A 27952-nucleotide genomic window follows, 5' to 3' on the forward strand; every position below is an offset into this window, starting at 1 on the left:
ATTGAGGATGCACACAAGAAGCAAAATCAGTCCCTGTCCTCAAGGAGAATTAAATAATGCATGTTCTAAATGATAGGATACAGTATAACTTCAGAAGAGATGGAAGGCAGCATTAATGGGTATGGTTCTAATTAGTGGAACCAGGAAAGGTTATATGGTAGTGGAATTTGGGCTGAGGCTTAAGGGAAATACCAGGGTTGAAGGTTAGGAGAGATGGCATACCAGATATGGTGAACAGCCAGTGCAAATGCAGGTAGATGGGAGATGGAGAGCTGTTTTTGAGGAAATACAAGTAGCCAGAATGGCTAGGTCGTAGTTTCAAGAGCAGTGGAATGTAAGAAGGTAGGAAAAGTAGAAAGGAGCCAGGTTGTGAAGAGCTTAAAAGGCCAAAGAAAGGATGCCATATTTAGGTTCTGAGGTACTAGGGAGCCACTAAAGTTTATTGAGTAGGGGGCAACATGACCTATGCTTTAGGAAAATCATTTTGAGTAGAGGATAAATTAGAAGGCTATTCACAAATAAGTGATGATGTGAGAATGAACTAGAATGATGGCTGTATAGTAGAGAGGATGTTATATGCAAGAAATGCTGTAGAGAAAGAAATTACAAGATTTAGCAATCATTTAAATTATGTGGCGAAAGAGAAAGTGGGAGCTTGGTGATCTGAAGGATGGTGGTATTCTTAATAGTATGAAAGTTAAGAAGAATTTTGGGTTTTAGAGGAAAGATAATGAGTGTTTTGGATATGCTAAGTTTGAGGTGCCCATGGGCCATCCATTTGGAAATGCCCAAAAGTCAGTTGTGATTGTTGATTAGAATATGGAAGAGAAGCTTCATCTGCATGGACATGTTAACTGAGCCCAGAGGGAGTTGATGAGATTTCTACATTGAGATTGTAGATAAGAAAGGGGGCTCTGGGCAGAAACAGAGGGCAAAACACTTTGAGGAGTGGTTAAAGAGGTAGGAGGAGATCAGGGTCACCAGATCCAAGAAAGGAGAGAGATCTAGGAGGAGAAAGTATTCAGCAGTGTCAGATGCTGCAGAGAAGTCAAGGAGAAAGAGAATCAAGAAGAGGCCATTAGATTTGTTGTTTAAGAGATTGGTAGAGATTGATAACTTTAGAGAAAGCAGTTTCAGTTGAATGATGAGGTCAAAAGCCAGATTGCAGAGAGTTTGGAAGAACATGAGACAGGAAATGGAGGCCCTGAGTATAGAGGACCTTCTCTTTCATAAAGAAGGGGAGGGGACATAGCTGTCTTCTAATAAAACAACTTAGTTTTGTCAACTTCTTTTTCTTAAGTAATTGGTAAATATTAACTGTTACAGAAATGTTCATTCAGTGGGATTTAGTGAGTCTTTTAAGTCTTTTAAGCTGCATGGGAATGAGTGTTGGAGCAAGTAGATAGGGAGAAATTACAGAGAAAGTGGGGACAATCTGCTGGAGAAAATGTAAGGAGATAGAATTAAGAATCGGTTAGGAAGCACTTATTAAGCACCTGATATGTACTAAGCTCTGTGCTAAGTGCAGAGGATTCAAAGAAAGGCAAAAACAATCAACCCAGTCTCTATTCTCCCTGGTGAAGAAAAGTGCTGCCACTTCATTTTCATCTTCAGTGGCAGAATTGTGGAGGTTATTGTCATAGAAATTAAGGTAAACCGAACTTAAAGCTCTGAGCACATTAAATTTATTGGTAAGGCCAGCAATTACCAATAAAAGGGATCCTTAGCTCCTCAGGAAGCCAAAAAAAAATCCTGAATGAGAACTGACAGATCATTTTTATGTACAAAAACAGGAGCATCCCAAAACTAGAAGACAGCATCATAGATGGAGAAAACAGTGTGATTGGTTACAAAGCCTTACAGCATCATAGATGTGAGGGACAGTATGATTGGCTAGAAATTTGGAATGTAGGGCTAGCAGCAACCCCTCCTTCCATTTTCTTGCTGTGAAAGCTCTTTGGTGATGTCCACCTGTGTGGCTAGTTAGTGTCACAGTGATAGCAAACCAGACTTTCTTAAAGGATAGCCAGGGTTAAAGAGATAACAGACCAGACTCCCTGGCATTCACCTGTAATCTTCAAGGATAACAGAACAGCAATTAGCAGGAAAACTGAACTAAATTATAACTCAAAGACAAGAAATCATTTACAGAAAAGCTGAATTTCCAAACTTAACTCAGAGACAAATGAAACATGACTTATACAAAATGTTGGTAGTGATACCAGTAGATGAAATCAGTGACAGAATAGCATCGTTTTGATTTTCTCGGTTTTCAGGGTTATGTCAGAGGAATGTGGAGAAGGTAAGAAGAGAAAACTCTCACTGAATGGCCTTAATTTTTTTGTCAAAACATGAAACATCTTCAGCAGAGCGCAGGATGCAAAGTGTTAGAGAAAGTAGAAGAGGTTTGGAATAGCTTCTGTAGTGAATGGATTAGGGAAGCAATTTAGGAGCAATTGGAGAATCACCTTGTTAGTGACAACCTATTTGATGTTAGCTCACTTAAACTTGTAGCATAAAGTTGAGCGTGGTGTTATGCTGCTTCTTCCAGTTCCGTTCTTCAACAGTTAGTCAACTAACTTCTTAATGTAAGATGAAATAGAGACCTTTCAGAGGTTATTCTTTGGTAGTCAAGATAAAAGAAATAGAAATTTGACAGAGACACTTGATAAATGTATGAGTATCTTTTTATTTTTTTAACTAGCAGGTGACTTACAATATAAAAGGCAGTCAGGGAGGATGGTAGAATCAGGTCAGGTCCTCTGGGATCCTGGTGAGTTTGGCTACCCTGATAGGGCCCCAAATGGAATGGAGTACCCAAAACCAATGAAGTGTGGTAGGTTTGTATAGGGTTTTTATACAGGTCAAACAAGATTAAGCATTGAGGGTGTTGAGGTTTAGATGTTAGGGGTACTGGGACCCCAAAATCATAACATGCAGGTCGTTCCCGAATTTGTATCGCTAATGCAGGCAGCCAGATTTTAAGAATCTGAGCCTCTTAATGGAGACAAGACGGGCCTTATATACAGAAAAATTGTGAGAGGGATCTAGGAGTAGCCAAGTAGTTTGGGGTGACTAGAGGAGGCGTCCAAGGAGGGTCTGCATGGGAGTGGCCAGTAAGCTGGGGTGAACAGGGACCAGGACCACTTGGCCGAGGGAGAATGGAGTCTACATAGGATTAGAGGTGGGAAGTGGCCAGGGGCCATTGGGAGGTAACAGAACAGAATTGGGAGATTGGGCATAGCCATAATGAAAGGCCAGTTGAGTGAATTGCAGTCTCAGGCAATTGCCAGAGATTTGGGAAAAGTCCAGGGATTTTCTTTTTTGGGGTCCAGATCCCAAAGATTTTCCTTTTAGGGGTTTCGATTCCCATCCCCATCATTTCCCCCTCAAACAAATGGACTCATTCTTTTGGGGCAAGGGGGCAAAGGTCTTGGCTTCTGAAACTGCTTCCTACTGGCAAAGGGTATAGAGCTGTCCCTGCCTCAAGGGGGTCCCAAAGAAGTGGTTGACTGGAACCAAGCATAGGATGCATCTAGGGAATGATGAGAGGACATTGGTTGGTCCCCCCTGTTTGCTACCAACTGTAGGTGAATGGCCTGTAGTCTGGAAGACACAAATCTGACAGAAAAGACTGTAGGGCCCAGATATAGGGAGAAATAAAAGTGTAAGAGCCCCATTAAAATCATTTACATTTGACCTGCAGGATTATCTGATCTTGTTACTTTTTTGGAAGTTTAAGTAATGCTTTTGCAGGTAGAAGTTTTCCACCCCTAGGTTCAATTGTTACACAGACAAATTTGCCAGAGACTGACTTTCACTTCAGTTATCACTGAAATTCTCCTCCCCAAACCAAACTGAAGATATTTCTGATTTAATTTCTATTATTTGGGGGTATTGAATGACTACACATTCAAATCAGAACAGCAAGATCTCACACATATGTATTGATCTTTTACTGACCACATTGCTTTGATTATAGAAATTTGCTATAAAAGGATAAAGCAGGGACTAGATTTAGGGCCCAGATATGACAGGATAAAACATCCTTAGCTCTGTTTGGATTCAGATAATTCAGTTTTCCAACCATGCAATATGAAATCTGCCTTGTAGCCAGACTCGGGAATAGCCAGGTGGGTAACATTCCTTTTCAAAGGAACATGATGGGGAAACTGAACCAGGGGATTCTATCTTAGACTGAGGCTAAAAATTGTCCTCTCAGCTTTTCCCAATGCAGATTTTCCACCAGTATCACATTCTGTCTGAGTAGTCTATGGGACCTCATCAGACAACTCAAAATAAATAAAATAATTTATGGTCCCATGAGCTTTTACCTCAAACAGCAAGTTTCACTAATCACAGCTTAGGAAAAACTTTTCCAGGATTTACATCTCAAATTTTAATTTGTCTTGGTGTAAAAAGCCAAGCATTAGAGATTATTTCTGTAAGCTTGCAAATTCTCAGCAAGCCATAACCCAAACAAGCTTTAAATAACCAACAATAACCAAATTGTCTTAGCTGCAACCAAATTATGAAAATTTGCTTGACATGATTGATACAAAAAGTTTTCCCTCTCTCCATAGTTGCTGGGGGTTGAGGTGGGGGTGGCGGTGGGTGAGCAGGATGTGCCTAACCTGGATGATACTTCCAGGCAAAGGTTGCCCTAGGGCCCAAGGCCATTGCCAGTGGGGCCCATGCTGTAGTTGCTACCGCTCCCCACCTTCCTTTCTCCCTATTGGGGAGGCTGAATTCAAAGGTGGAGGGGAAGGGTGAAACTCTTTTCTCCTACTAGAGAGGTTAACAGAGATACCCTCTTGACTCAAGGGAAGGAAGTGGGAGAAGAGAGTGACCAGGGTTGTAAGGAGTTGTTTCAAAACTCCTTAAAGATCAATCATAAAACCTCCAGAATCTGCTAAGACGTTTTTAGCTATTTTCGTTTTCCATTCCCTAGGAGGATCCAGGGGTTTAGAAGGTAGGAAGTAAGTAAACCTCAAGGAACCAAAAAGCACCTACAGTTTTCCCAATTCCTTAGCACCGAGACAATTAACAGAATTAAGCATACGCTTCCAGGTAGGGCATCTGTCCATGTCCTCAAAGCTGTGGAAGGTGTACCCAGGTCTATGGCCTTAAACCGAACCGATGGACCAAGAGCCTGAGAGCATCAGGCTGAGTGCAAGACAGTCTCATAACTGTCTGTCTAAAAAGCGCCTCCAAGCCTTCCTAGGTGCTTGGAGAGTGACCCTCAGTTGCAGGGCAAGAAAGAGCGGGGAGGCTTACATACCTTGCTGTCTTGGCTGGAGAAGAATTTGGAATTAGGTAGTTTTTCCCAGTCTCAGGGAACCAAAATGTTGAGGTTTAGCTGTTAGGGGTACTGGGACCCAAAATCATGATACACATGAATTCAACCCAAACCTTCTTTCAGCCAAGACAAGGTTTATTAAAGATCAGCCATACTGGGCAGAGTCTTCTCTTCCTTTTTTTTTTTTTTTTTGGCAATTGGGGTTAAGTGACTTGCCTAGGTTTACACAGCTAGTAAGTATCAAGTGTTTGGTCTGAGGCCGAATTTGAACTTAGGTCCTCCTGACTTCAGAGCCGGTGCTCTGTCTACACTGTGCCATCTAGCTGCCCCTACTGGGCAGACTCTTAAGGAATCTAAGCATTTATATCACTAATGCAAGTGGGCCAGATTTCAAGAATCTGAACCTATGAGCTTCTATTTGGAGACAGGTTCTGTCTGGCAGTTGGCCTTCCCAATTCACATTTTATTGTAATTATGAAATAAAGAATGACAATTGATAGCAATGGTATGACAGAACTACTATAGTTAAAATTAGGGCTTATGAAATTACTAAACAGAGATCAGTATTGATGTCACAGACCCCACAGAGATTAATGTTACTGTTATAACCCCTTTGAGAAGATATCTTCTGGAAACTACTCCACCTAATGACTCCATAGTAAACGAAAGGGGAGGCTTTTTCATCTGCATGATAAAAGAAAAGTCCTATTCTTAGTATGGTCATCCTAAAATCCCCCTAATGATCTACTTACTGATTTTGCCCTTTTTTGAGGAATTACTTTGTGTTACAGGACACCATTATAATATTAATTCTTAATACTTTTTATAACACAGTTGAAGTCTCAATGTTGTATACTCCACAAGAAGCACTCTTCATAGTTGTAAGAAACAAATTAATTTTGGCACTGTGTTTGAATATGAGATTATTGTTAATGATTTAAATTCACAAATTTGTGATTTTTAAAAAATGCTTTGAATTTTCTAGTCTGAATACAAGTGGTTCCTAGTTTTAAGGAAATCGTAATTTATAAAATAGAAAGTAGTTATTTGCATTACAAAAATATTATTTACCACAGTGAAGTAGTGCTTTAGGAAGTCAGGCAAGAATGTTGAAATTATAGTGTTCATTATAGACAGATGAGGCTTATATACTACAAAGTAAATAGTTCATTCAGAACTAATTGAAAGCATTATTGCTGAGATTGAATAAGAGTTTCCAAATGTCCACAGTCCTCTTAAATCCATTTCTAATGAGTATAGTTGTGCATATTTATGCCTTGCTATATGCAAATGGATATGAGGTTATGTGATGTTTTAGAAATCAATTATTCCAGTGAAAATTAACTTTTAGAGAAATTTTGTCAATTTCTAATTTTTGAAAAATGAATTGATTCTTACATTTGAATTTTAATTTACTCATTCTGAAGCTAAGCCTCTTTGTCAAAGCAGTTATTTGGGAGCATTTAGATGCACTAGGGAAGTTCTTCTTAATGGTTCTCTCTTTGCTTCCTTCAAATTTCCTATATAAAACAAATATTCCCTAATGACTTATGTAATAAGTTCAAATGTTCGTATTGTAATTAAATTGGAGATGGGGTACATCTGAATAAAACAAGGAACATAAAATAGCACAGACTAGAACCCTGTCTTAAATGTCAAAAAACGTTAATTAAAAAAAAAGAAAATAGGTAGTTTTTTAATATGTATATGTATATTTTATATATATATACATATATATATATGTACACACACACACACACATTTTTTTTCCCCTGTAGGATGAAAAAGCTAATTTAATCCTAATTTTTCTAAAAGTGTAACTTGATTTAACAGTTTACAGAACTATTTCTTAATGTTCTTTGGAAATCATGGATTTGAAAAGTTGGGAGCTGGGGAGTCTGATTGCTATTCATAGAACTTTGCCTTGAACCTGGAATCTGTAGCCAAGTTTGTTAAGGGTTGTGCCAAGAAGATTGACTGAGGAAAATAGATTGGTTGATTGAGGGCTGGGTCAGAAGGGGTGTACTTGAGTCTTGTGAGAGCTGATTGTTAAATTTTCAGTGTGAGCATTTAATTTGAGAAATTGGCACATCCTACAAATCAGGATTTGATTTATTATTTTGTTAATTGTCTAGACTTAAGAAAGTGATGGAGAAAATGTTAAGTAATAGAGATTAAACTTAAAAGTATATCCTATGTACATTTTTTACCTGAAGAGACCTTTAAAAATTTACAGCACACTGCTGGTTGTGTGGGTCCTAGGCAAGAGTACACTGGGGGTTGGAGTAATTGGGGAGAGATGAAGGGAGTAAATCAGACCAGGCTAACTTAGAACTTCAAAAGTAGCCTGTGATAAGAAAGTATGGATAAATTATGGATTGAGTTGAACAAGGCAACATTGGAGTGCTTTGAAGAAGGGTGACATTGGTATGCATTTCCAAACATTTGTTTTTTATTTTGAAATAAATTTTTTTTTGTTACATGATACTTTACCCTTTGCAGGAGTAAAGGTTCTAAAAACCTATAGACAGATAAGCCCAAGAATATCTGAAAACAGGCCTTGTCTTTTCCCCATACTTGGATTCTCTAAAATCTCTAAACCTGTCCTGTGTAAGTTGGTGTTATTTTTCAATATTAAAACTACATAATTTTTCTTTCCAAAGATCTCATTGTGGGGGTGTGGTTGATATTTAAAGGTGGCACATAGTTTTCTCTTTGCAATATGTGACATTTAATGAAAAGGGTTTGTGTGATAAAATCTAAATACATATATATAAAAAAATTAGAGAGGTTTGTGTTTATACATTTTGAAGTAGTGATTAATTTACCTTTTTATATAGACTTTGAGGATATATCAGAAAAGCAGGTAATAATTGAGTTATAAAGTAGTTATACTTGTGAAACTATTGAGATGTGAGCTATCTTCATTCTGCAGGGCATTTGATACTATGAAAATAATAAAGATCACCATTAAAATAGACTTAAAATTGTTTTATGAAACTAAAACAATAAGCTTATAAGTGATAGAGAGAGGTAGTTTTCACCAGTAACCAACATGTTTGCTAATATTTTAAAGATAATATTTTTAAAAATCTGAGTATTTTAACTTTAAATTGCTATTAAAACCCATACAGAAAACTAAAACAATTTTTAAAAATTATTTTCTATAGATATACATAAGAAAAAACTTGAACTTTAAAAATCTTTTTTGATAGGTATCTAGGTGATGCAGTGGCAAGACCACTGGGCCTAAAGTTGGGAAGACCTAAGTTCAAATTTGGCTGTGTGTGACCATGGGCAAGTCACTTAACCTTTCTTTGCCTCAGTTTCCTCAGCTGTAAAATGAGGTTAATAACACCTCAAAGAGTTATTGTAATGATCAAATGAGAAAATATTTGTAAAGTTCTTTCTTATTCCAACCTTTCCTCACCTGATAGTGGGACCTTCCACAGTCTTAACAGCACTGGCACCTATTGATTAGAGCGTTTTGTTTTGTTTTTTTTATTCTTGCTAAATAATTATAGAGGAGTCTCTGGAAGTATTGTAAAGTTCCTTCTAGTCCATGGATTGTTTTTCAACCTATTTGCAAATTTTTTCAGGAAGGCTATTTGGCTGATATTTTTAAAAAATATATGTTTGAATGATTCCTCTGATAATTCCGTTGAGTTTCTAGTACCCCTTAAAAGTATGTGTGTAAGTTTTTATTAAAATATTGTAAAAAAATTTTAAAATCTAATAGTTTTTTTAAACAGTTTTATTGGAATATAGTTAGGCAATATAGCTCCTAATAATTGCTTTAATTTCATCTTTATTGGTTATGGATTTACCCTTTCCATTTTTGAATTTTTAAATTTGATTTTCTTTTAATCAAATTAGCTAATAGTTTATTTTTTTCCCTCATAAATCCAGTTTCTGGTTTTATTTATTAATTTAGTGTTCTTTTTATGCTTTCAATGTTAAGAATCTTTTTGATTTTCAGGATTTCTATTTTGATGTTTAATTGGAGGTTTTTGGTTTGTCCTTTTTATAGCCTTTTTTAAAAAAAAAAATTGAATGCCCAAGTTATTGTTCTACTCTTAAATTTCTTTTAATGATGTAAGCATCTAGAGATATAAATTTTCCTGTATGTACTGTTTTGGCCGCATCTCACAAATTTTGGCATATTGCCTCATTTGTTGTCATTATCTTTAATGAAATTAATCATTTTTTAATGATTTGTTCTTTTACCCACTCATTCTTTAGGATTAGCTTATTTAATTTCCAATTAATTTTTAATCTTTGCTTCAAACATTCTTCATTAAATATAATTTTTACTTAGTTTTCATTTTATCTCATGGTCAGAAATAAATGGATTTACTGTTTTTGATTTTCTGCATTTGTTTTAGAGGTGTTTTATGCTCTTAATACAAGGTTTATTTTTATGAAGATGCCATGCAGAGTCACAAAATCAGTATATTCCCTTTCTCTTTCAGTATTCTACAGAGATCTGTCATATCTGACTTTTCTAACTTCATTTTCTTAACATCTTTCTTTTTTATTTTATGACTAGAATTACACTAAGCAACAACGACAGTTGCCTAGGCCTGAAATGCCCCCCACTAGTATAGTTTTACCTTTTCCTCCTGTAATTTGTTTAAACTTTTCCTTCAAGAATTTTGATGTTTATACCATTGGGTGCAGATATGTTCAGTGTTGGTATTCATTCACTGTCTGTGGTATCTTTTAGCAAAATGTTGTTTCCCTGTTCTTAAGTTGTTTCAGTCATGTCTGACTCTTTGTGACCCCTTTTAGGGTTTTCTTGGCACAGATACTAAAGTGGTTTGCCATTTCCTTCTACAGCTCATTTTACAGATGGGAAACTGAGACAAATAGAGTTACTTGCCCTGTGTTACAGAGCTAGTAAATTTTTTGAGACTGGATTTGAACTCCGATCTACCTGACTCCAAACCCAGCCCACTATCCACTGTACCACTTAGTTGTCTGTTTCCCTGTTTTTCCCTTTTAATTAAGTCTGTTTTCCCTTTGCTTTGTTTGAGAGCATAATTGCTACTTCTCCCTTTTTTTTTTAAATCTTCAGCTCTTCAGTCTCTTCCTTTAACCCTGTGTATCTCTCTGTTTCAAGTGTGGTTCTTCTAAACAATGTATTCTTGGATTCTGGTTTCTAATCTATTCTGCTGTCGTCTTCTGGTTTGTGAACGAGTTCCTTTCATTCACATTCACAGTCATGAGTGAGAATTGTATATTTCTCTCCATCCTAATTTCTTTAGCTTTTTTTTCCTTCTCTTTTTAATTCTGTCTCCTCTTCAGAAGTCTGTTGTACTTCTGAATACTGTCTCCTTTAATGTACTCTCCTTCTTTCCTTCCTATTTCCCCTCAACTCTTTTTTTTATTCTTAACTCCTTTCCCTACTATTTCCCTGATGGGTAAGATAAATTTCTATACCCGACTGTGTTTGTATGTTTATTCTTCCCTCTTAAAAAAAAAAAACAAAAAAACCAATTCATATGAATCTAATTCAGGTATGTTTCACGTAAATAACTTTTTATTAGATTCCAATTTATAATTCATTTTGCTATCCTCTTCCTTTTCCCAGTGTATTCTTCCCCTCTTTCCAACCCTTCCTATTCTTTTTGAGATATCAAAACATAACTCTTATTCTCAGCCCCTCTGCCTAACTAGACTCATCCTCTGACCCTGATGATGATAGTACTCTATGGAGTTTCATGTATTCTCTTCACATACAGGAATGTATGTAAATAGTTTAACCTTGTTTAGACCCTTATGATTGCTCACTCATGTTTGCCTTTTATTTGTTCTTTGCCTCTTGTGTTTGCATGTCAAGTTTTCTGTTTGTTTCTGGTCTTTTCATCAGCAAAGCTTGGAAGTCACCTATTTTGTTAAAGGTCCATCCCTGTAGGAGATTATACTTGGTTTTACTGAGTAGTTATTCTTAGCTTTAAGTCTGGATCCTTTGTTTCTGCAGCAGAGATTTCAAAGTTGGGCCCATTGGCCAAGTAGCCAGCAAAACTTCTGAGTATGTCCCCAGCCAGATAAAAATATACCCCTTAATATGTATCCCTCAAAGGTTTGTTTCTATTTGAGTTTTTTTTATCACTATTTTGAAATATAGCTAGTTTTAACTTAATGTAAGTAGACTATTCTGCAGACTTACCCTCCCCTTATGGGGTTCTGCTTACCCTGCAGCTGGCATGGCTTCAGTTCTTTGGGTTCCCACAACCAGAGTGACTTAAGTGCCTAGAACAGAGGACCCCTGGTGAGGGGCTGCACTGGCTCTACTTCCTTTCCACCTGCTGGGAGCCAGAGCCTGGGTCCATGCAGAGTCCTGCCACCCATTTGCCAGGGAGTCGAATTTGTGAAAAGTGAGAACTGTTTATATAGTATACCAATCTCTCTTCTCTTTTTTAGTGGCTACTAAATGTTATGTGATCCTGACTGTGGCTCCTTTGCATTTAAATTCTTTCTTTCTAGCTTCTTTCAATATTTTTTTCTTTGACTTGGGGGCTCTGGATTTTAGCTATAATCCTGGTAGTTTTCATTTTGTCATTTCTTTCAGAAGGTGATTGGTAGATTCTTTCATTTTCTGTTTTGCTCTCTGGGTCTAAGATTTCTAGACAGTTTTCTTTTATGATTTAAGTATGGTATCTTGGCTTTTTTTTGTTCATGGCTTTGAGGTAATCTAATTGATTCTTATATTTTCTCTCAATCTGTTTTCCAGGTTAGTTGTTTTCCCTACAAGATATTCCTTATTTTCTTGTTTGTTTTTTCAGTCTCCATCCCACCCCCTTCCCCCAGCCCTTTGATGTCTCATTGAGACATTAGCTTCTATTTGGCCAATTATAATTTTCAAGGAATTATCTTCTTGAGTAAGGATTTATACCTCTTTTCAAGCACTTAAATTACTTTTCATTTATTCCTTCCCTAGCTCTCGCATCTTTTCACACTTTTTCCTCTATTGTTCTCATCTGGTTTTTACAATCATTATTTAGTCCTCTTTCTAACACCTTTTTTAACTCTTCTGTAAATTCTTATTGCACTTGTGTACAGGCTGCATTTTTCTTTGCAGCTTTGCTTTTAGGTGTTTTGTAATCATTCTCTTCTTCTGGTTTTGTGTCTTGAGCTTCCCTTTGCTACAATACAGTTATCCCTTCCACATTGCAGGGGATAAGGGGTGTGGTGCCCCCGTGATCTGGAAAATCTGTGTTAAATTTTTTGGCCCTCTCTTTACAACAGAGAAGAAGTGTGAATTTTTTCTTTTTCTTTTATGGGGCATTTACAGTACCTTCTTGTAAAAATTTGGGTTAAATATTTAATCATAGGCTATGTGTAGGTCAATGTTAAGTAAAAATACTGTGGCTTCTGCAAAACTCCCCCCAAAATTCCCATTTACAATAATTTCTTATGCTGATTTGTGATGGGGAAAGTCGCAAGGTGGAAGGGATATGTATGGTAGGATTCATTTCATTTTGGTCATTCTTCCAGCCTAATTCTTGACTTTAGATTTTATATTAGTGCTGAACTCTATTTCTGGTGGGATAGCTAACTTGAGTTTCTGTTTTCTTTTGTCTTGTTGCTTCTGCTTTCACAACTCAGGCTTGGGGCCTATAAGCTGTCAGTGCTCCCAAAGTCATGTCATCCATGGTGAAATGTTTTCACTGTCCTCCTGGTATGAGCTTTGCAATTTTCTGACCCGTTTTTGGGTCTGTTGACTTGTCCCTACTATTCAGTTTCAGATTGCTGTTGGAATCCCTCCACTGTTATCCTACTGGGAGACTATAGGTTCAGAGTGAGTGATATCAGGCTTCCCTTTTGTCTGGGACTTTTTGCCTTGGTTATTCCACTGCAAGATTCCATGTGGGACTGGAGGAATTGAGGCACTTCTGTGATTAGAACCATGCAACTACTGTTGCTTCCAAAACTTTCCTTTCTCCATACGTAACCAGGGCCAGAACTTGTGCCTGCTTCTCTGCACTGGATCTGTGACCTAGAACTCGGTAACGAGCTACAGAGCTACCAGATGGCACTTGTTCTTATACCCTGTGCTAGATTCCCTGGGATCACTTTCTGCCCTCATCCTTCCTGCTCTGGTGTCTAGTCTCTGCCCTCTTTCAGTCCCTGAATGCTAGATTCTTCTGTGCACCTCTCTTCATCTCCTTTAGCTTATCCTGGGCTAGAAAAATGACACAGTGTAATATTGTTTTTGTATTTTCTGAACAGAATTTGGTCTAGTTTATTTTTTAGATTTTTGTGGAGGAAGTTTAATGGAGTACTGAGTTGTACTGCTTCCTCTTACTGTGCTCTCTTGACTCCATTCTTTTTCTGTAGTCGTATTTAACTCAATATGTCCAAGACAGAGCTCATACTCCCTCCTTAACCCTTTTTCTTCTGAACTTTTCGATTACTGCTGAGAGCACTACCATCTTCACAGTCACCTATGTTAACAACCTTGTTGTTAACATTTACTCTTTTACTCTTATAAACCCCTCATCTAATCAGTTGCCGTCTTATCGTTTCCTATTTTAACTCCTACATGTCTTCTAGTTGCTGCCTTCATTTCTTCTTGGCTGGACTATTGCAAGAGCTTTCTCATTGTTCTCTGTCACGCATTTCTTTTCCTACTCCAGTCCTTTCACATAGCTACCTTAGTGATTTTCCTAAAGAATGTCTCACTTTATTACTCTCTACTCTGTAAATTCCAGTGGCTTCTTTTATATCTAGAATTAAATATTTTTACATTTGTTTATCACCTAAGGCTCTTCTCAACCTGATCTCTTCTCACATCCTACTCTTCTAACATTTGACTCCCCTCCACATATACTAAAATCCAGTAATAAAGCCCTGGTTGCTGGTCCTGACATGCTATTTACCATCTCCCATCTTCATGCATTTGCACTGACTGTCCCTCATGCCTAGAATGTTCTCCCTCCTTACCACTGCCTTAACATTTTTTGTTTACTTCCAAATTCAGCTTCAAAATCTGCTGTTGGGCTGTCACTCTCTCTCTATCCATATATAACTATAAATGTGTGTGTGTGATATGTATTATGATATATGTGTATAATATTTATGCTTTACCTTTATGTGGACCTTGAATGTTAGGCCAAAGAAGTTTTTCTGGGGGAGAGAGGGTTAGTTATCAGGTTGACTGAAGTCATGAACTTAGGGGCTATGTAGCTTTAGAAAACCAGCCACTTAAAGTGTTATAAAAGAATTATAACCTTTTTGATGGAGGGAGCATAAACATTGAATAAATTCTTGAAGAACTTTTATCATGTTGCTGAAAAAAAATAATTATAAGTGAAGCATATTTATTATGAAAAATAAATATTCTTTTGTATTCTGTCTTGGGCTTAGTTTTTTGGACAAAAGGGGTCACAGATACATTCTCAGGCTCTTTTGAATAAAATTTAATCTTTTTAAGGCAGCAAATGAGAGGCAGAGTAGCATAGTATGTAGATAGGGGTGTTCAAGTCCTGACTTCTGACAGACATTATCTCTGTGACTGTACATAGCAAGTTAAATAACTACTCAGTGCTTCAGGTTACTATAAGAGTTCCTAAAGTACATTTGGTTGCCTATCTCCATTGATGGAGAGAGTTTATAGACTGTTATTTTGCTATGCCTATGAAATTATATGTCAACCAAAAGGTGGGGGTAGGGCCCGCTAAAAATAAGTAAATAAATAAATAAAGGAGAATAAAGGGCATCAGCAAATGAAGTAGGAAAAATATATACATATGTATACATGTGTATATATTTATATGCATGTGTAATATCATATGTACATGTGTACATATACACATACGTGTATGTGTGTGTGTGTAGATATAGGTATATCATTCTGAACATTTACTTTATCATGTTTTGTCATAGACTGTATAATAGAATTTTAGAACTGGAAAGTACGTTCTTAAGTGGTCATCTGGCCTAACCTCATTTTACTAATGAGGAAACGAAGGCCCTAAGAGGTGAAGTGATTTGCCCAAAGTCATAGTTTTGATGTTGATGCCTAGTTTAGTGATTTTTGCTCATTATCAACCAAAGAGATCCTTTGAAAAATTTTTTGGGTCCAGACTTGTTATTTTATTAGTTATAGTGAGGAAGTTCCCTGTGAGGAAACTCCTTCAGGTCAGGAACTTTACTGTAATTTAAAGTCTTAAAGAGTTGTTTGGGGCACTGTGTTGTTAGCAGATTTGTATGTGACAAAAGTGGTTATACGCTGTTTCATATTTTACCATCTTAGCGGGAAATGAAGCTGATAATAGATTTCAAGTTGGTTGATATTTGAGGGAAAACAATGTTTCATTTCCATTTTTTGTAGAAAACTTAATATAAAAGATGTAAAATTTTTAATTTGCTAACGATTCCATTTCAGACTCTTCCTTCATGTCCAATTGATCGAAAACCTTTTCAGGCAGTATGTAAATTCAGTGCATTGGAAGGTTGTGTTAAGGTAAGTCTGAAAATATGTGTGTATGTGATGTACATATATATATTATATTCTAAACAGAATAGTCTTAATTATAGCCTAGCATTTATATAATACTTAGGGTTTGCAAAACTGCTTTGATCTTATTTTATCCTCACAGCAACTATGGGAGGTAGGTGCTATTATTATTCCCATGTTACAGATGAAGAAACTAGTTTGAGTCAGAAGTTTAGCTTCTGAGGCTTCAATTCAAGATTTCCTGACTCTAGATCTAGCACTATAATCTACTCTTCCACCTAGTTTTCTCATAGGGAGATTCATTTTATTTTTAAGAGTTTGAATACCTTTAATTAACATTTTATAAATTTAACAAACTTTAGCTGGAGTAAATGTAGGTAATATTGTCATTTTTTCTACTGCTGCTGAAAGGGTGACTACGACAGTAATTTGGCATGCATTTCCCCAAAGGAACAATGTTATAAATAGCATTTTGATTTCCAGGCTGTTCACAAAAGCTATAATGTAAATTGTACCCACGTTTCATTCGATACATTATAACATTAAGGGTCTCCACTATTCAAGGTACTTTGGTAGTAGATATAAAGTTTAAGTAAAGTATGCTTTAATTAGTCAGTAAACATTTCAGTATGTACTATGTGCCAGAAACTGAGCTGATGTTCTTTTGGGTTGTAGTGTAAGACTGAAATAGCCATAGTAAGCAGTAAGTATAAGAAATAATCCTAATAATAATAATAATGATAATAATAGTATTTATATAGTACCTACTGTGTGCCAGGCAATGTGCTAGATGGCAGTATTCAGTCAGCATCAATTTATCCATCAACAAATGAACCTTTATGCCAGTACCTGGTTAGTAGTACAAATATTTTAACAAATGTGTATAATTTATTTCTGCCTTTAAGCCTTCAAATCAACCATTCTCTTCCCTTCCCTCCTCTCTCTTTTCTCCTCCCTCCTCCCCCCAGAAGAAATTTGTATTCTTGTACATAGGGTATACATAGGGTGTGTTCAGATAAGGCTGCAGAGCCCTTTTCAGTGCTGATTTCCATCTTTGGTATCCACTTATTCCATCTAACTCTTAGCTGTGGCTCCAAGAAGCTGTAGCATCCACAGTGGCCACACCCTGGTAAACCGTTTCAGCGGATGGACTAAACCAGGTTGAGGGTAACCAAGGGGGTCTCAGACCTGTTGGTGAGTTAGGAGGGTATCTACCCCAAGCATGTGAAGACTTGCCCTGGTGGAATGGGCAGATGAAAGTAATCTGTTCCGACAGCCATGAAAGTAGCTAAAGTAGGCTCTGTGGAGTGCTTAGCGTTTGGTTAGACATCAGAGACACCTAGGTCATTCACTGCATCACTCGGGAAGAGAGAGTGAGGCTGATAACTTCGTGCAACTCTGCCTCACTTAAATCCAGTTTACACACAAATCAAAAGACATCACCCATACCATTTTTACCAATTCTTGTACATATATAGAACATGTATATTTATATATACTTCTTGTATACACACACATACAGTAAATCTTGATTAAGATTTGAAAACAAATCAGAAATTGTGTAAACTCAGTGCAGTTGAAGAACAATTATATTAGACACAATGGGGGAAAGAGGTGTTGCTTCATTTTATATGATCTGACCTTTTGTTTTAGTTTGGGGAACAGCAACATCAAATAAGTCTAATTTATGACTTTTTCTTTGCTCATTAAGTGCCAATTTCTAATCATCAAAGAATCCCAAAGGTTGACATGACTTCTTGGGAATGCATAGTTCTTTGTTTCTTCTGTCTCTTGATGCATTCAAAGATAAGTTCCTGTTTGCAGGTATTAGGATAAGTTGCATAACATGTGGTCAGTGAGAACATGAATAAAGTAATACATATTGACTTCTGAAGATAGTCTTTTGGGCTGGTCTTGATCTGCCTTTGAGTTGAGGTAAAGAAGATATACCTGAAGGAAAAAGTATACTCTCATCTAAAGGGAAATAGATGCCTTAACTCAAATACCACATACTACAGAAGCAATCCCTTAGTCTTAGAGAACCAATTTAACGCTAAATTCACGTTTAAATCCTTCAGTTGTCCTAGTCTCATCATATTCTTTATTACTACTCATATACAGCACACTTCCTTTTGTGTCATTGCACAGCTACTCCTTGCATCTAAAAAAATCAATTCTCAAGTTGGCTCATTGAGACTGTATTTAAAAAAAAAAAAGGTAGTGCTAGTGTTTTCCCTTGGAAAAAGGTTATAAAAAGCACGTTATATTTTCCATTATTCCTCATTATCCCAGGAATTGTTGATGACTAGCAACAAGTCTGAAAATTCAGTTGTGTAAGTATGTATAAATCTGGTTCATCAAACCCATGTTGTTTCCCTAAACTCAGTGTGTCTGTATCACTGCACCATTTACCTCCTTCTTAACATTTTAAAAATATTTAAGTAGATAATTACCCCTTGAAAATATCTCTTTTTTGGCTACTGTTTTACGGACTGCTTTATGCTCCTCAGCTGCATCACAGCTTTCTCAACTCCCTTACCCCTTCCCTTTGCCCACCAACCTCCACATCCCCAATACTTCCTGACTGTTGTCTCCTTGAACAGATGGTTATTTGTTTGGAAAGTGGCTCTCAACTAAGTCTGGTTCAGCTTGTCACACTAACTTTCTTTTTATCGTAAACAATTTTTTTATGCTGGGTGTTGAGATAGGTAAAAAATGTTTTCAAATTCTTTTGTCTTTTGTCTTCGAAAACATTTGTTGCCATAGCTGAAGCTTTGAGTGGTAATACCTTGTAGCTGCTAATACAACAAATGTAAAGGCCATTGCAAATTTCAGATTGGGTTGGGGACTAGATTTGAGATCAGTAGCTGTTCCTCGGGTCAAAATCACACAGCTGATGTTTGTTTTCATACTTGTTCCTCACTGAGCCTGCAGCCTGCAATTACTCCTTGTTCTGGATCACCATCTGAAGAGGCAGGTCTCCCTCCTCATTAGATTTGTAGATCCATGAGTGGGTAATAAGCAACAGAGCTACCAGTTGGTACATGTACCTGATTCCTACACAAGGGCAGGACCCTCTGTGCCACATCTGGGTTCTCTTCTTTCCCTTGTGCATGGCTACAGGTAAGTACTTTTTTTTAGTCCTAGCACCAAATGGCATGCTCCTGACTGGTGGCCCATCTCCACTGCCCACAGACCTTTTTGTCTCTTTTAAAAATTTTTTTATTCGTTTTGTGGGCAGCTAAGTGGCACAGTGGTTAGAGCACTGAACCTGTGTAGGATGTGAGTTCAAATTGGCCTCAGACACGTTAATACTTACTAGCTGTGTGACTCTGGGCAAGTCATTTAACTCCAGTTGCCTCAACAAAAACAAAAAAAAACCCCAAAACTTTTTTTATTCATTTTAAACTTAAATACAAAATGAGAAAAGAAAAAAAAGAATCCTTCCACATACACAGCAGAATATAAGAGGATTCAATATAAAACAATGTATTTCCATTTCAAGAAGACCTATGTAATAAATACTGTACACCCAGCTTTTCTGTACTTCCTTCTAGGTTTTCTTTTGCTCTCTGCTGTGTGCTTTTTACTTTATTTTTCTCCTTCCCACCTCCATATCAGATTATAATTAAATGCAAATATATATACAGCATGTAAACAAATACACACATATGTACATTCCTTAATTGAAGAGCATCCATCATTTTAGCAATCTGATAGGTGTAAGATGATACATCTAAGTTGTTTTAATTTGTGTTTCTCTAATAATTAATGATTTAGAGAATTTTCTTTATATGAATATATATAGTTTTGATTTATTCATCAAAATACTGCTTGTTCATGTCCCTTGGGGTATGACTTGTATTCTTATAAATTTGACCAAGTTCTTTATATATTTCAGAAATGAGACCTTAATCTAAGAGATTGGCTATGAAAGTTTTCTCCCAGTTTTCTGCTTTCCTTCTATTCTTGGCTACATTGGTTTTATTTATACAGGAACTTTTTAAGTTAAAGTAATCAAAAGTATCCATTTTACACCTCAGCAATGTTCTTTATCTCATTCTTCATGTATTATTCTCCTATTCATGAGTCTGATAGGTAATATATTCCATGTTCTAATTTTCTTGTGATGTATCCCTTTATATCTAGATATTGAATCCATTTTCACCTTATCTTGGTACATGGTTTAATATATTGGTCTATACCCAATTCCTGCCAAACTGCTTTCCAGCTTTCCCAGCAATTTTTACCAAATAATGAATCCTTATCCCCAAAACTTAAATCTTTACATTTGTCAAACACAAAGTTACTATAGTCCTTTACTATTGTGTATTGTATGTCTACTCTGTTCCACCTTTCTATTTGTTATCCAGTACCAGATATTTACTGCCTTACTACTAAATTTCCTTCCTTTCATATTTCCCTTAGTTTCTTTAAAATTCTTGACTTTTTGTTCTTTCAAATGAATTTTATTATTTTTTCTAACTCAGTAAAATATTTTTTAGTAATTTAATTGGGATGGCATTGAATAGATAAACAAATAGGTAAAATTGTTATTTTTATTATATTAGTTTTGCCTACCCATGAACAATGGATATTTCTACGGTTATTTAAATCTGACTTTATTTGTATAAAGAGTATTTTATGTTTATGTTCATGTAGTTCCTGTGTCTGTTTTAGTAGGTATACTTTCAGGTATTTTATACTGTGTAGTTTAAATGGTCTAAAACAATATTGAATAATATTGGTGACACATAGAGTAGTTTCCCTGTTTTTCTCTTTTAGTTAAATCTGTTTTAATTTGAACTTTGTCTGATATCATGATTACTACCTCTGCTTTTTTTACATGAATAAATTCTACTCCAGCCCTTTATTATAACTCTGCGTCTCTCATTTTTATTATATTTCCTCAAAGTGACATAATGTTGAATTCAGATTTTTAATCAATTCTGCTGTCTGTTTCCATTTTGTGGGTAAATTTCTCCCATTCACATTCAAAATTATAATTACTTGTTGTCTATTTTCTTCCATCCTATTTTTTCTTACAATCCTTATAGCCCTATTTACCCTATCCCTCTTACTTGTCTAATCTATTTCTACCTGCTGTCTTGCCTTCCTATTCCTTAATCTACCTACCTCTCTAAGAGTCACTCCCTAATCTTATCCCCTTGCTCTCTTATTTCTTTCCAAATTTAGATGGCTTTTATACTCTTCTAGATGTATATGTTCCCTCTTTAACCCATTTCTGAATAAGGTTCCAGCACTGCCCACTCTTCCCCATCTCCCCACATCTTTCTTTCGTGACTTATTTGTATAAGATAATTACTCCTTTTTATCTCTCCCTATGCAATTTTATTTTTCAGAATCACTCCATCATACACAGCTCAGCCCAAGCCTTTCTTTCAAACTACCCAAATAATGATGACAATCTTAAGAATACTGATAACATTTTTACACATAAGAAGTAAGCAGTTTGACCTTATTGAGTCCTTTATAATGGTCTTTACCTTATATTTCTTCTAGATCTTATATGTTGAGTTTTCCATTCCATTCTGTTCTTTTTATCACAAATACCTGAAAGTGTTTCAGTTCATTAAATGGCTTTTTTTTAAAATTCAGGATTATACTTAACTTTGCTGGGGTAAGTTACCCTTGATCGCATCCTCAGCTCTTTTGCTCTATGAAATATAGTGTTCCAACACCTGCAGTCCTTCAGCATACAAGCTGCTATAATCTTGTAATCTTGATTGTAGCTCTGTGATATTTAAATTGTTTTTGTTTTTTGTTTTTTTCTCATTGCTTGCAGTATTTTTCTACTTAACCTGGGAGCTTTGAAACTTGTCTATGATATTCCTGTAAGTTTTCCTCCTTTGGATCTCTTTCAGGTGGTGATTGGTGGATTTTTTTCTATTTCTGCTTTACCCTATTCTTCTAGAACTCCAGGGCAGTTGTCCTTTAGGATTTCATTTAACATTGTGTCAATATTTTTTTAATCATAACTTTTCAGGTATTCCAACAATTTTTATATACTCTCTTCAGTCTGTTCTTTAGTCAGTTTTTCTGATGAGATATTTCACTTTCTCTTCTATTATTTTCATTCTTTTTATTTTGTTTTATTATTTCTTGGTGTCTTATAACATCATTACCTTCCCCTTGACCAATTCTAGCTTTCAAGGAATTATTTTTCTCCTTAAGTTTTTGATTCTCTGTTTCTAGTAGGTTGACTTTCTTTTCATACTTTTCTTGAATTTCTTGGATTGCTCTTATTTCTGACTTTTCCTTGCTATCTGTTACTTGATTTTTAAAGTCCTTTTTAAGTTCTTCCAAGAACTCCTTTTGGGTTTGTGATCATTTGATGTTTTTCATTGAAAAAGGAGTGGCTTTTTTAACTTCAGTGTTTTCATTTGAATATGAACCCAAGGGACAGCTAGGTGGCACAGTGGATAGAGCACCAGCCCTGAAGTCAGAAGGACCTGAGTTCAAATCCAGCCTCAGACCAAACACTTGACACTTACTAGCTGTGTGACCCTGGGCAAGTTACTTAATCCCAAATGCCTTAAAAAAAAAAGAATATGAACCCAGATAGATCTTCTGTATCCCCATAGTAGCTGTGGTTGGGTTCTTTCTCATTTGCTTACTCATTTTTATTTTTGTTTTATTTTATTATTAGCAGCTTATTATTATAATTAGATTCTAGTCCCGAGGTATGGGGAATGAGGGAAAAATGATTTATTGAGATTTTTTTCCTTTAGATTTTTCCAATCAGAATTCTGTCTGGTACATCTTCTAAATCTTTGTAGAATAATTGTATGGAATTGGGCAGAGTGGGTACCTGGCTGTACTGCTTCCTTCTACTTTGCCATCTTGGCTGGTACAACTAAACATTATTGCTACAAAGAAATAACAGCCATGGAGAGTTGCTCCAAGTGAAGGATATAGATAAAAGGTTGGAAGATGCTTCTATTCATAGATCAATTATTTAGTAGTCTTTTCCTGTTCTTTCCCCTCCTCACTGAGACCACAATCTTTGGTTCTTATACTTTATTTTTTTCTTTTTGATACCTTTCCTTTCCCTTTTATGATTTATCCTCTGATGTTGAAGTTTGTTTTATTTGTGACTCTGTGCTCTCTACTTTGTCCACCTAATTAACTGCGTCTTTCCCAATCTACATTTCTTTTCTTTCTGTCCTTAATAACAATTAAAGTTGTCTAAAGGTGGCTTTCTAAGAGGTAGTGTGTTCCCCTTCCTTTTAAGGTTGAAACTTGAACCTTTGACTTCTTATCAGGTTTATTAAAGTGTGTTTCTTTTGTGTATGGGTTGTACTAGATGGCCACTGAGGTCTCTTCCAACTCTGTAGCTCTGTAACATCTAGATAGAAACATCCTATCTAGGTATTCGTAAAGGCCTATGTGGAGCTCAGGAAAGGTAACTGAGAGCTGGAAATGTGTATTTAGAAATATCTACACAAAGTTGTAGTTGAAATTATGTGAATGGTTGAGATTACTAAGTGAAATTAATTAGTCAAACAGCATTTATTAAATGTTCTTTGACAGTCATTGTGCTAAATACGGTAATTCCCCTCCACCAAAAAAAAAAGCGAAAATAGTTTTTGTCCTTAAGTATTTTACTACTTAATGGGGTAGAAAAGATAAACATAAATAGATATAAGATATGTGGATGTATCTTATAGATAGTGGAAGGCAGTCTTGGAGGGGAAAGCTCTGGAAACTAGGAGGAATAAGGCCTATTGCGGGTCTTATACTAGCTGAGTCATGAAGGAAGCCAGAGATTCCGGAGAGGTAAGAAAAGAGAAAATTTTCAGGTAAGTGGACTGAGGGTGGAACTTTAGGGAAGACTCACATTGATGGGTCAGTCATAACAAAAGAAATCAGCAAAAGAGAGAAATGTGATTAACATGGGGTTGTCAATAGCAAAAAAGGAAACATCTGTTTTTAGCATCTTTTGAATTAAGTATAATCTTTTTAAAATTAAAAAAATAACTTCATTTTGTTCAGCAAAGGAAGTAGAGTATCATCTGACTGTTAGAAACTCTTCAGTATGCTTTACTAAAGAATCATAGTAGTTCAGGGGTAACTAATTATGTTTGACTTTTCTTCATAATCATATACATATATTTATTTTAAGACTTTATTCAGAGAAGGGGTACATAGGTTTCACCAGATTGCCAAAGGGTTCCGTGACATAAAAAAACTTAAGAACCCCTTGTATTAGATGGATGGTTTACATTGTTTGCTGTCATAAATTTCTGAGAGCAAGGGAGACAGTGTGCTAATGTCTTCTTGTTTGTATTTGATGTTCACAATTTGAATGTGTGTAACTTGAGAAATATGTCTTGATAAAAGGGAGTTGAGACTGTCAAACACTTGAACTGCTAGCATAAATGCAAATTAATGATCATACCAAGTTAAATGTAAAAATGTTAATATTTTTCTTCTTAAACTGTTTAACAAGCCACTCATACATATTAGTTAAACCTGGGTTTCAAATAAAAATTGAATGCGATTATTTTGGTAGAGGTTTTATATTCCGTTAGGTCACATGATATCAGTAAAGCTGTCTTAGCATGAACAGTCTTTCAAAGATATTTTTCTGAGTACCTAAAGCCAAATACTTTCTATTTTTAGATTGATAACTTGTGTTCGAAAGGCATATTTCATATAGGGACGATAATTGAATCCTCTAAAACCTATTTCTGCCTCCTGACTGTTGATATTCAAGTCATATCATTAAAAATCAATCTTTGGGCAACTTTTTTCAATGAAAACACTAGTTCTCATGTCTTTCATCATTTTGGGAAAGACAAAGTTAAAGCACTTTTTTTATCATGTTGAATTCTAATGTTATGAATTTGGTTTTCTTTATAGGTTCAAGTAGAGAGACAATTAAGAGAAACAGATGATAAGAGAAATGAATGCTTCTTTAAGAAACAGGATTCCTGTTCTGTATATATTAAGAGCTGTATGAGGTCAGTGATAAATTCCAGAAATAGAAATCAAGTTGGCATGGTTCCATAAGTTTGTTCAGAAAAGCTTGGTTTGGTATTATCTGCTCTCTTAAATGAGTAAAATAAAATGTTTTTAAGCAGTTGATGTTTTAAAGGCAAATTACCTGTAACTTTAACAGGTGGGTAGAAATACCCTCTATCTCTTTGGCAACAAAAGATAATGGTAACCAAAGGTAAAACTGAGGATGTTCCACAGGGATATTTGTGCAAAAATTTAAGGAGTACTCCTACATTTTCACTCTTTTAGTGATAATGGATTTGATACCACTTACTCTAATCAGTCCTGAATTTTATGTAAGTAGAAGTTTTTTATACTAGTGAGTACAGTGTGAGCTGCTCTATTCCATGTTCTCCTTTGTTATATAATTTTCTTCATTTGTCCCATGCACATAATTATTTTTTTCTTGTGTTCAAGTTGAAGTGATATTGCATTCCTGAACAGGCTCAACTGTGTGTGTGTGTGTGTGTGTGTATGTGTTTTGTAAACCGTAACGTGGTATATGATCTGGTCATTAAATTGAAATATGTTATTTACGCATAAAGCCATTCTTTCTGCAGAGAGATTTAGAAACATTATTTCACATTTTTGGTGATCATAAGTTTTAAATTTTAATTTTGATTATTATATGGAGAATTGATGAGACACAGAATTTTTCCAACATAGCTACCCTGTCATAGAAACTTAGTTAATATGAAAAAAATAAACTATTAGTTTTTGATATTTTTAATTTCTTTCTTGATATTCACAGAAAAAGAACAGATGTGAAAAGAGATCTAAATGCAAAGTTTTATAGAGATTTGAAGAAAATGCGTAGTAAGTAATTTTTGTGTATTCTGTTCCTGCTTTATCATTCCTGCTGTGGTTTCCTAATTCAGGTCCTTGCACATTTTATGTTGTAGCTCTTTAAGTAGCCTCAAATGATTTTTCTTTACCAGTTTCTGTCTCATGTTACTGACTCATGAATATTGCCAAAACTTTATTTTCATCTTACTGTAATCATTTTTTTTCATATCATTCCCTAGCTCAAAACCTTCAGTGACTCCCTGCTAAGTCCCCATAAATTCCTTAGTTCAGTTCAAGACCCTTATGCATCTGAATTTCCTTACTACCTTCCTCTATTGCCCTACATGAACCTTTTTCATTACCTTTTCTTACAGTGATGGCCTCTATTTAAAATGCCCTCTTTTCTTCCCCTCAATATTGAACCCATTCTTCAAGGCTCACTTTAAATTTCATTTCCTTTGTGAATCCATACCTGGCCATCCTACCCCGATACCTTTACTCAAATTCTTAAAGGAATTACTATCCGTACCACTTATTTGAAAGGCCCTTAGCATTTCTTTTTTTTTTTTCCCCATGTGTATATCTAGCTTTCTCAACTAGATTATTATTTCCTTCTTGGTGCAGTATCTTTATTAGTTACTTTACCTTGAATGTGTTATGTAGTCAGAAAATGATTGTGAATTACTTGTGATCATAAAACAAAACAAAGCTAACTGGACCATACAAGTTTTAAACTTGTGACCTGTGCTTGGTTAGTGTAGCCCATGAAAGATTTAGGGGCTCTTATTCTAACTGTTTCTTACACTGACAAGTCAGATCTCTAGATGGCAGATATTTCCTCTTGAGGGTTCTACTAGAGGTATTGTCGAAATTGGAATCTAACAACAAGATAACACTTATTAGCAGGGGCATCTTACCTGTCAATAAATGGAAGAGTGACTTGCCTCCATTTATGCCAAAGACCCCAATCAAGAAGACAGTTCATCTTGTGTAGGTTTTGGGGAGTACAGAATAAAGAACAGAACAGGGTAGATGACATCATGGAATTGGGAGCAATATGACTGGTTATAGAGCTGAGGCACAGGGACGTGATTGGTTGGAAGTTTGGTATATGAGGGCCAGCGATGACCTTCCTCCCCATTCTTCTCTCATGAAACTAAGTAAGACGTGCTCATTGTTTGAGTCCAGATGCAAGATAGCAGCCCAGACTTTTGGACAATAAACCACACATCCTTGAAGGGTAGATTGGTGAGGTAAAGGTATCAGGCCCAACTCCCTTTCTTTTTTACACACTTTCTCCAAGGTCAGTTAAATTCCTTGAGACAAGAAAGCTGGATCTTTAAACTTAACCTGTTATAGGCCAGCTGAACTCTAAACTAAGTTCAGAGACAGAACTGTGACTTAAGCAGTTACAGGACAAAATCAATTAAGGGTCAATAAGAAAATGATGCTGGATCAATCTTAAGCTTCTCAGAACCTGCCCCTTAGGGGTTGTTGGTGTCTTCCTAATAACATTGACTTCCTGTTCTATTCTGTCCCCTGATATTGCCCAACACGGAATATCACCCCACTATCATTTTACCCAGCTAACATCTCCAGAATATCAATTAACCAATTAATATCAGTTAGTTTTATAATGATATTTATTGTAAAAGTATATCAAGAACCAAACTACAAAACTTTCACCCTTGAAGTGGAATAAAATCTCTCCTATCTACACATCTTTGGGGAGAGTGGGCTCAAACTTAAAATTTAAGATAGTTATGAATATTCTTATCAAGTTCAATTTCTGCGTGTGATATAGCATGCACACATTTGCTTACATAACAACAGTATCTTGATTGCCAGACCAGGCTAGGTCAAACAGATCATTTCTCAAGGACTGTCCCATTCTGGGAGGTGTTTTTTTTAGAGATGCCACTTGGCCCTATTCAGTAGGAAAGAAGAATAAAGAAGAGGCAGCTCTATCTGAGACACAGGCTTGCTTGGGAATCCATGTGCTCCTTGGTCAGCCCCTAGGTAGAAAAGTACTCATTCTCCTACCTGGGCAACTCTTTGGAGATCAGAAAGTAGTACTTGAATCTAGTGGCCAACAAGAAACAAAAAGAAATTTGGTTTGTTCCTTTTGAGTATCCATTCAGTTATGGCCAATAATTAATATTTCTGTCATCATACAGTAATATGAAGTGGAGGGCGGGCTCCATTCCAGTATTTTGGAGATAGGCCCTGCCAAGCATCAGCATAGGCTGAGTCCAAGCAGAGGAGACTATGTGTGCTTGCGGGCTTTGACCCTCCCAGTCCACTGTTATATTTGTATATGAGTCTTATAAAAGATAGAAACAGCTTAACATCCAAATGAAGATGCCAGTAATTTTTGT

The 27952-nt window shown here is 36.0% G+C and overlaps 1 protein-coding gene across 4 annotated transcripts in view; it reads left to right on the forward strand.

Moving 5' to 3' along the window:
• SCAF11 (SR-related CTD associated factor 11) overlaps nt 1-27952 on the forward strand; it is a 94316-nt gene that overhangs the window by 39817 nt on the left and 26547 nt on the right. For all 4 annotated transcript variants that reach the window (XM_020973688.2, XM_020973689.2, XM_078156458.1 and 1 more), the window contains 3 exons: nt 15693-15770; nt 24651-24751; nt 25540-25604. In XM_020973688.2, coding sequence (XP_020829347.1) covers nt 15693-15770; nt 24651-24751; nt 25540-25604 — 244 coding nt within the window. The remainder of the gene's footprint in view (nt 1-15692; nt 15771-24650; nt 24752-25539; nt 25605-27952) is intronic.

Source organism: Phascolarctos cinereus, unplaced genomic scaffold, assembly GCF_003287225.1.
Source record: "Phascolarctos cinereus isolate Bilbo 61053 unplaced genomic scaffold, phaCin_HiC Scaffold_1;HRSCAF=81, whole genome shotgun sequence".
Taxonomy (NCBI): domain Eukaryota; kingdom Metazoa; phylum Chordata; class Mammalia; order Diprotodontia; family Phascolarctidae; genus Phascolarctos; species Phascolarctos cinereus.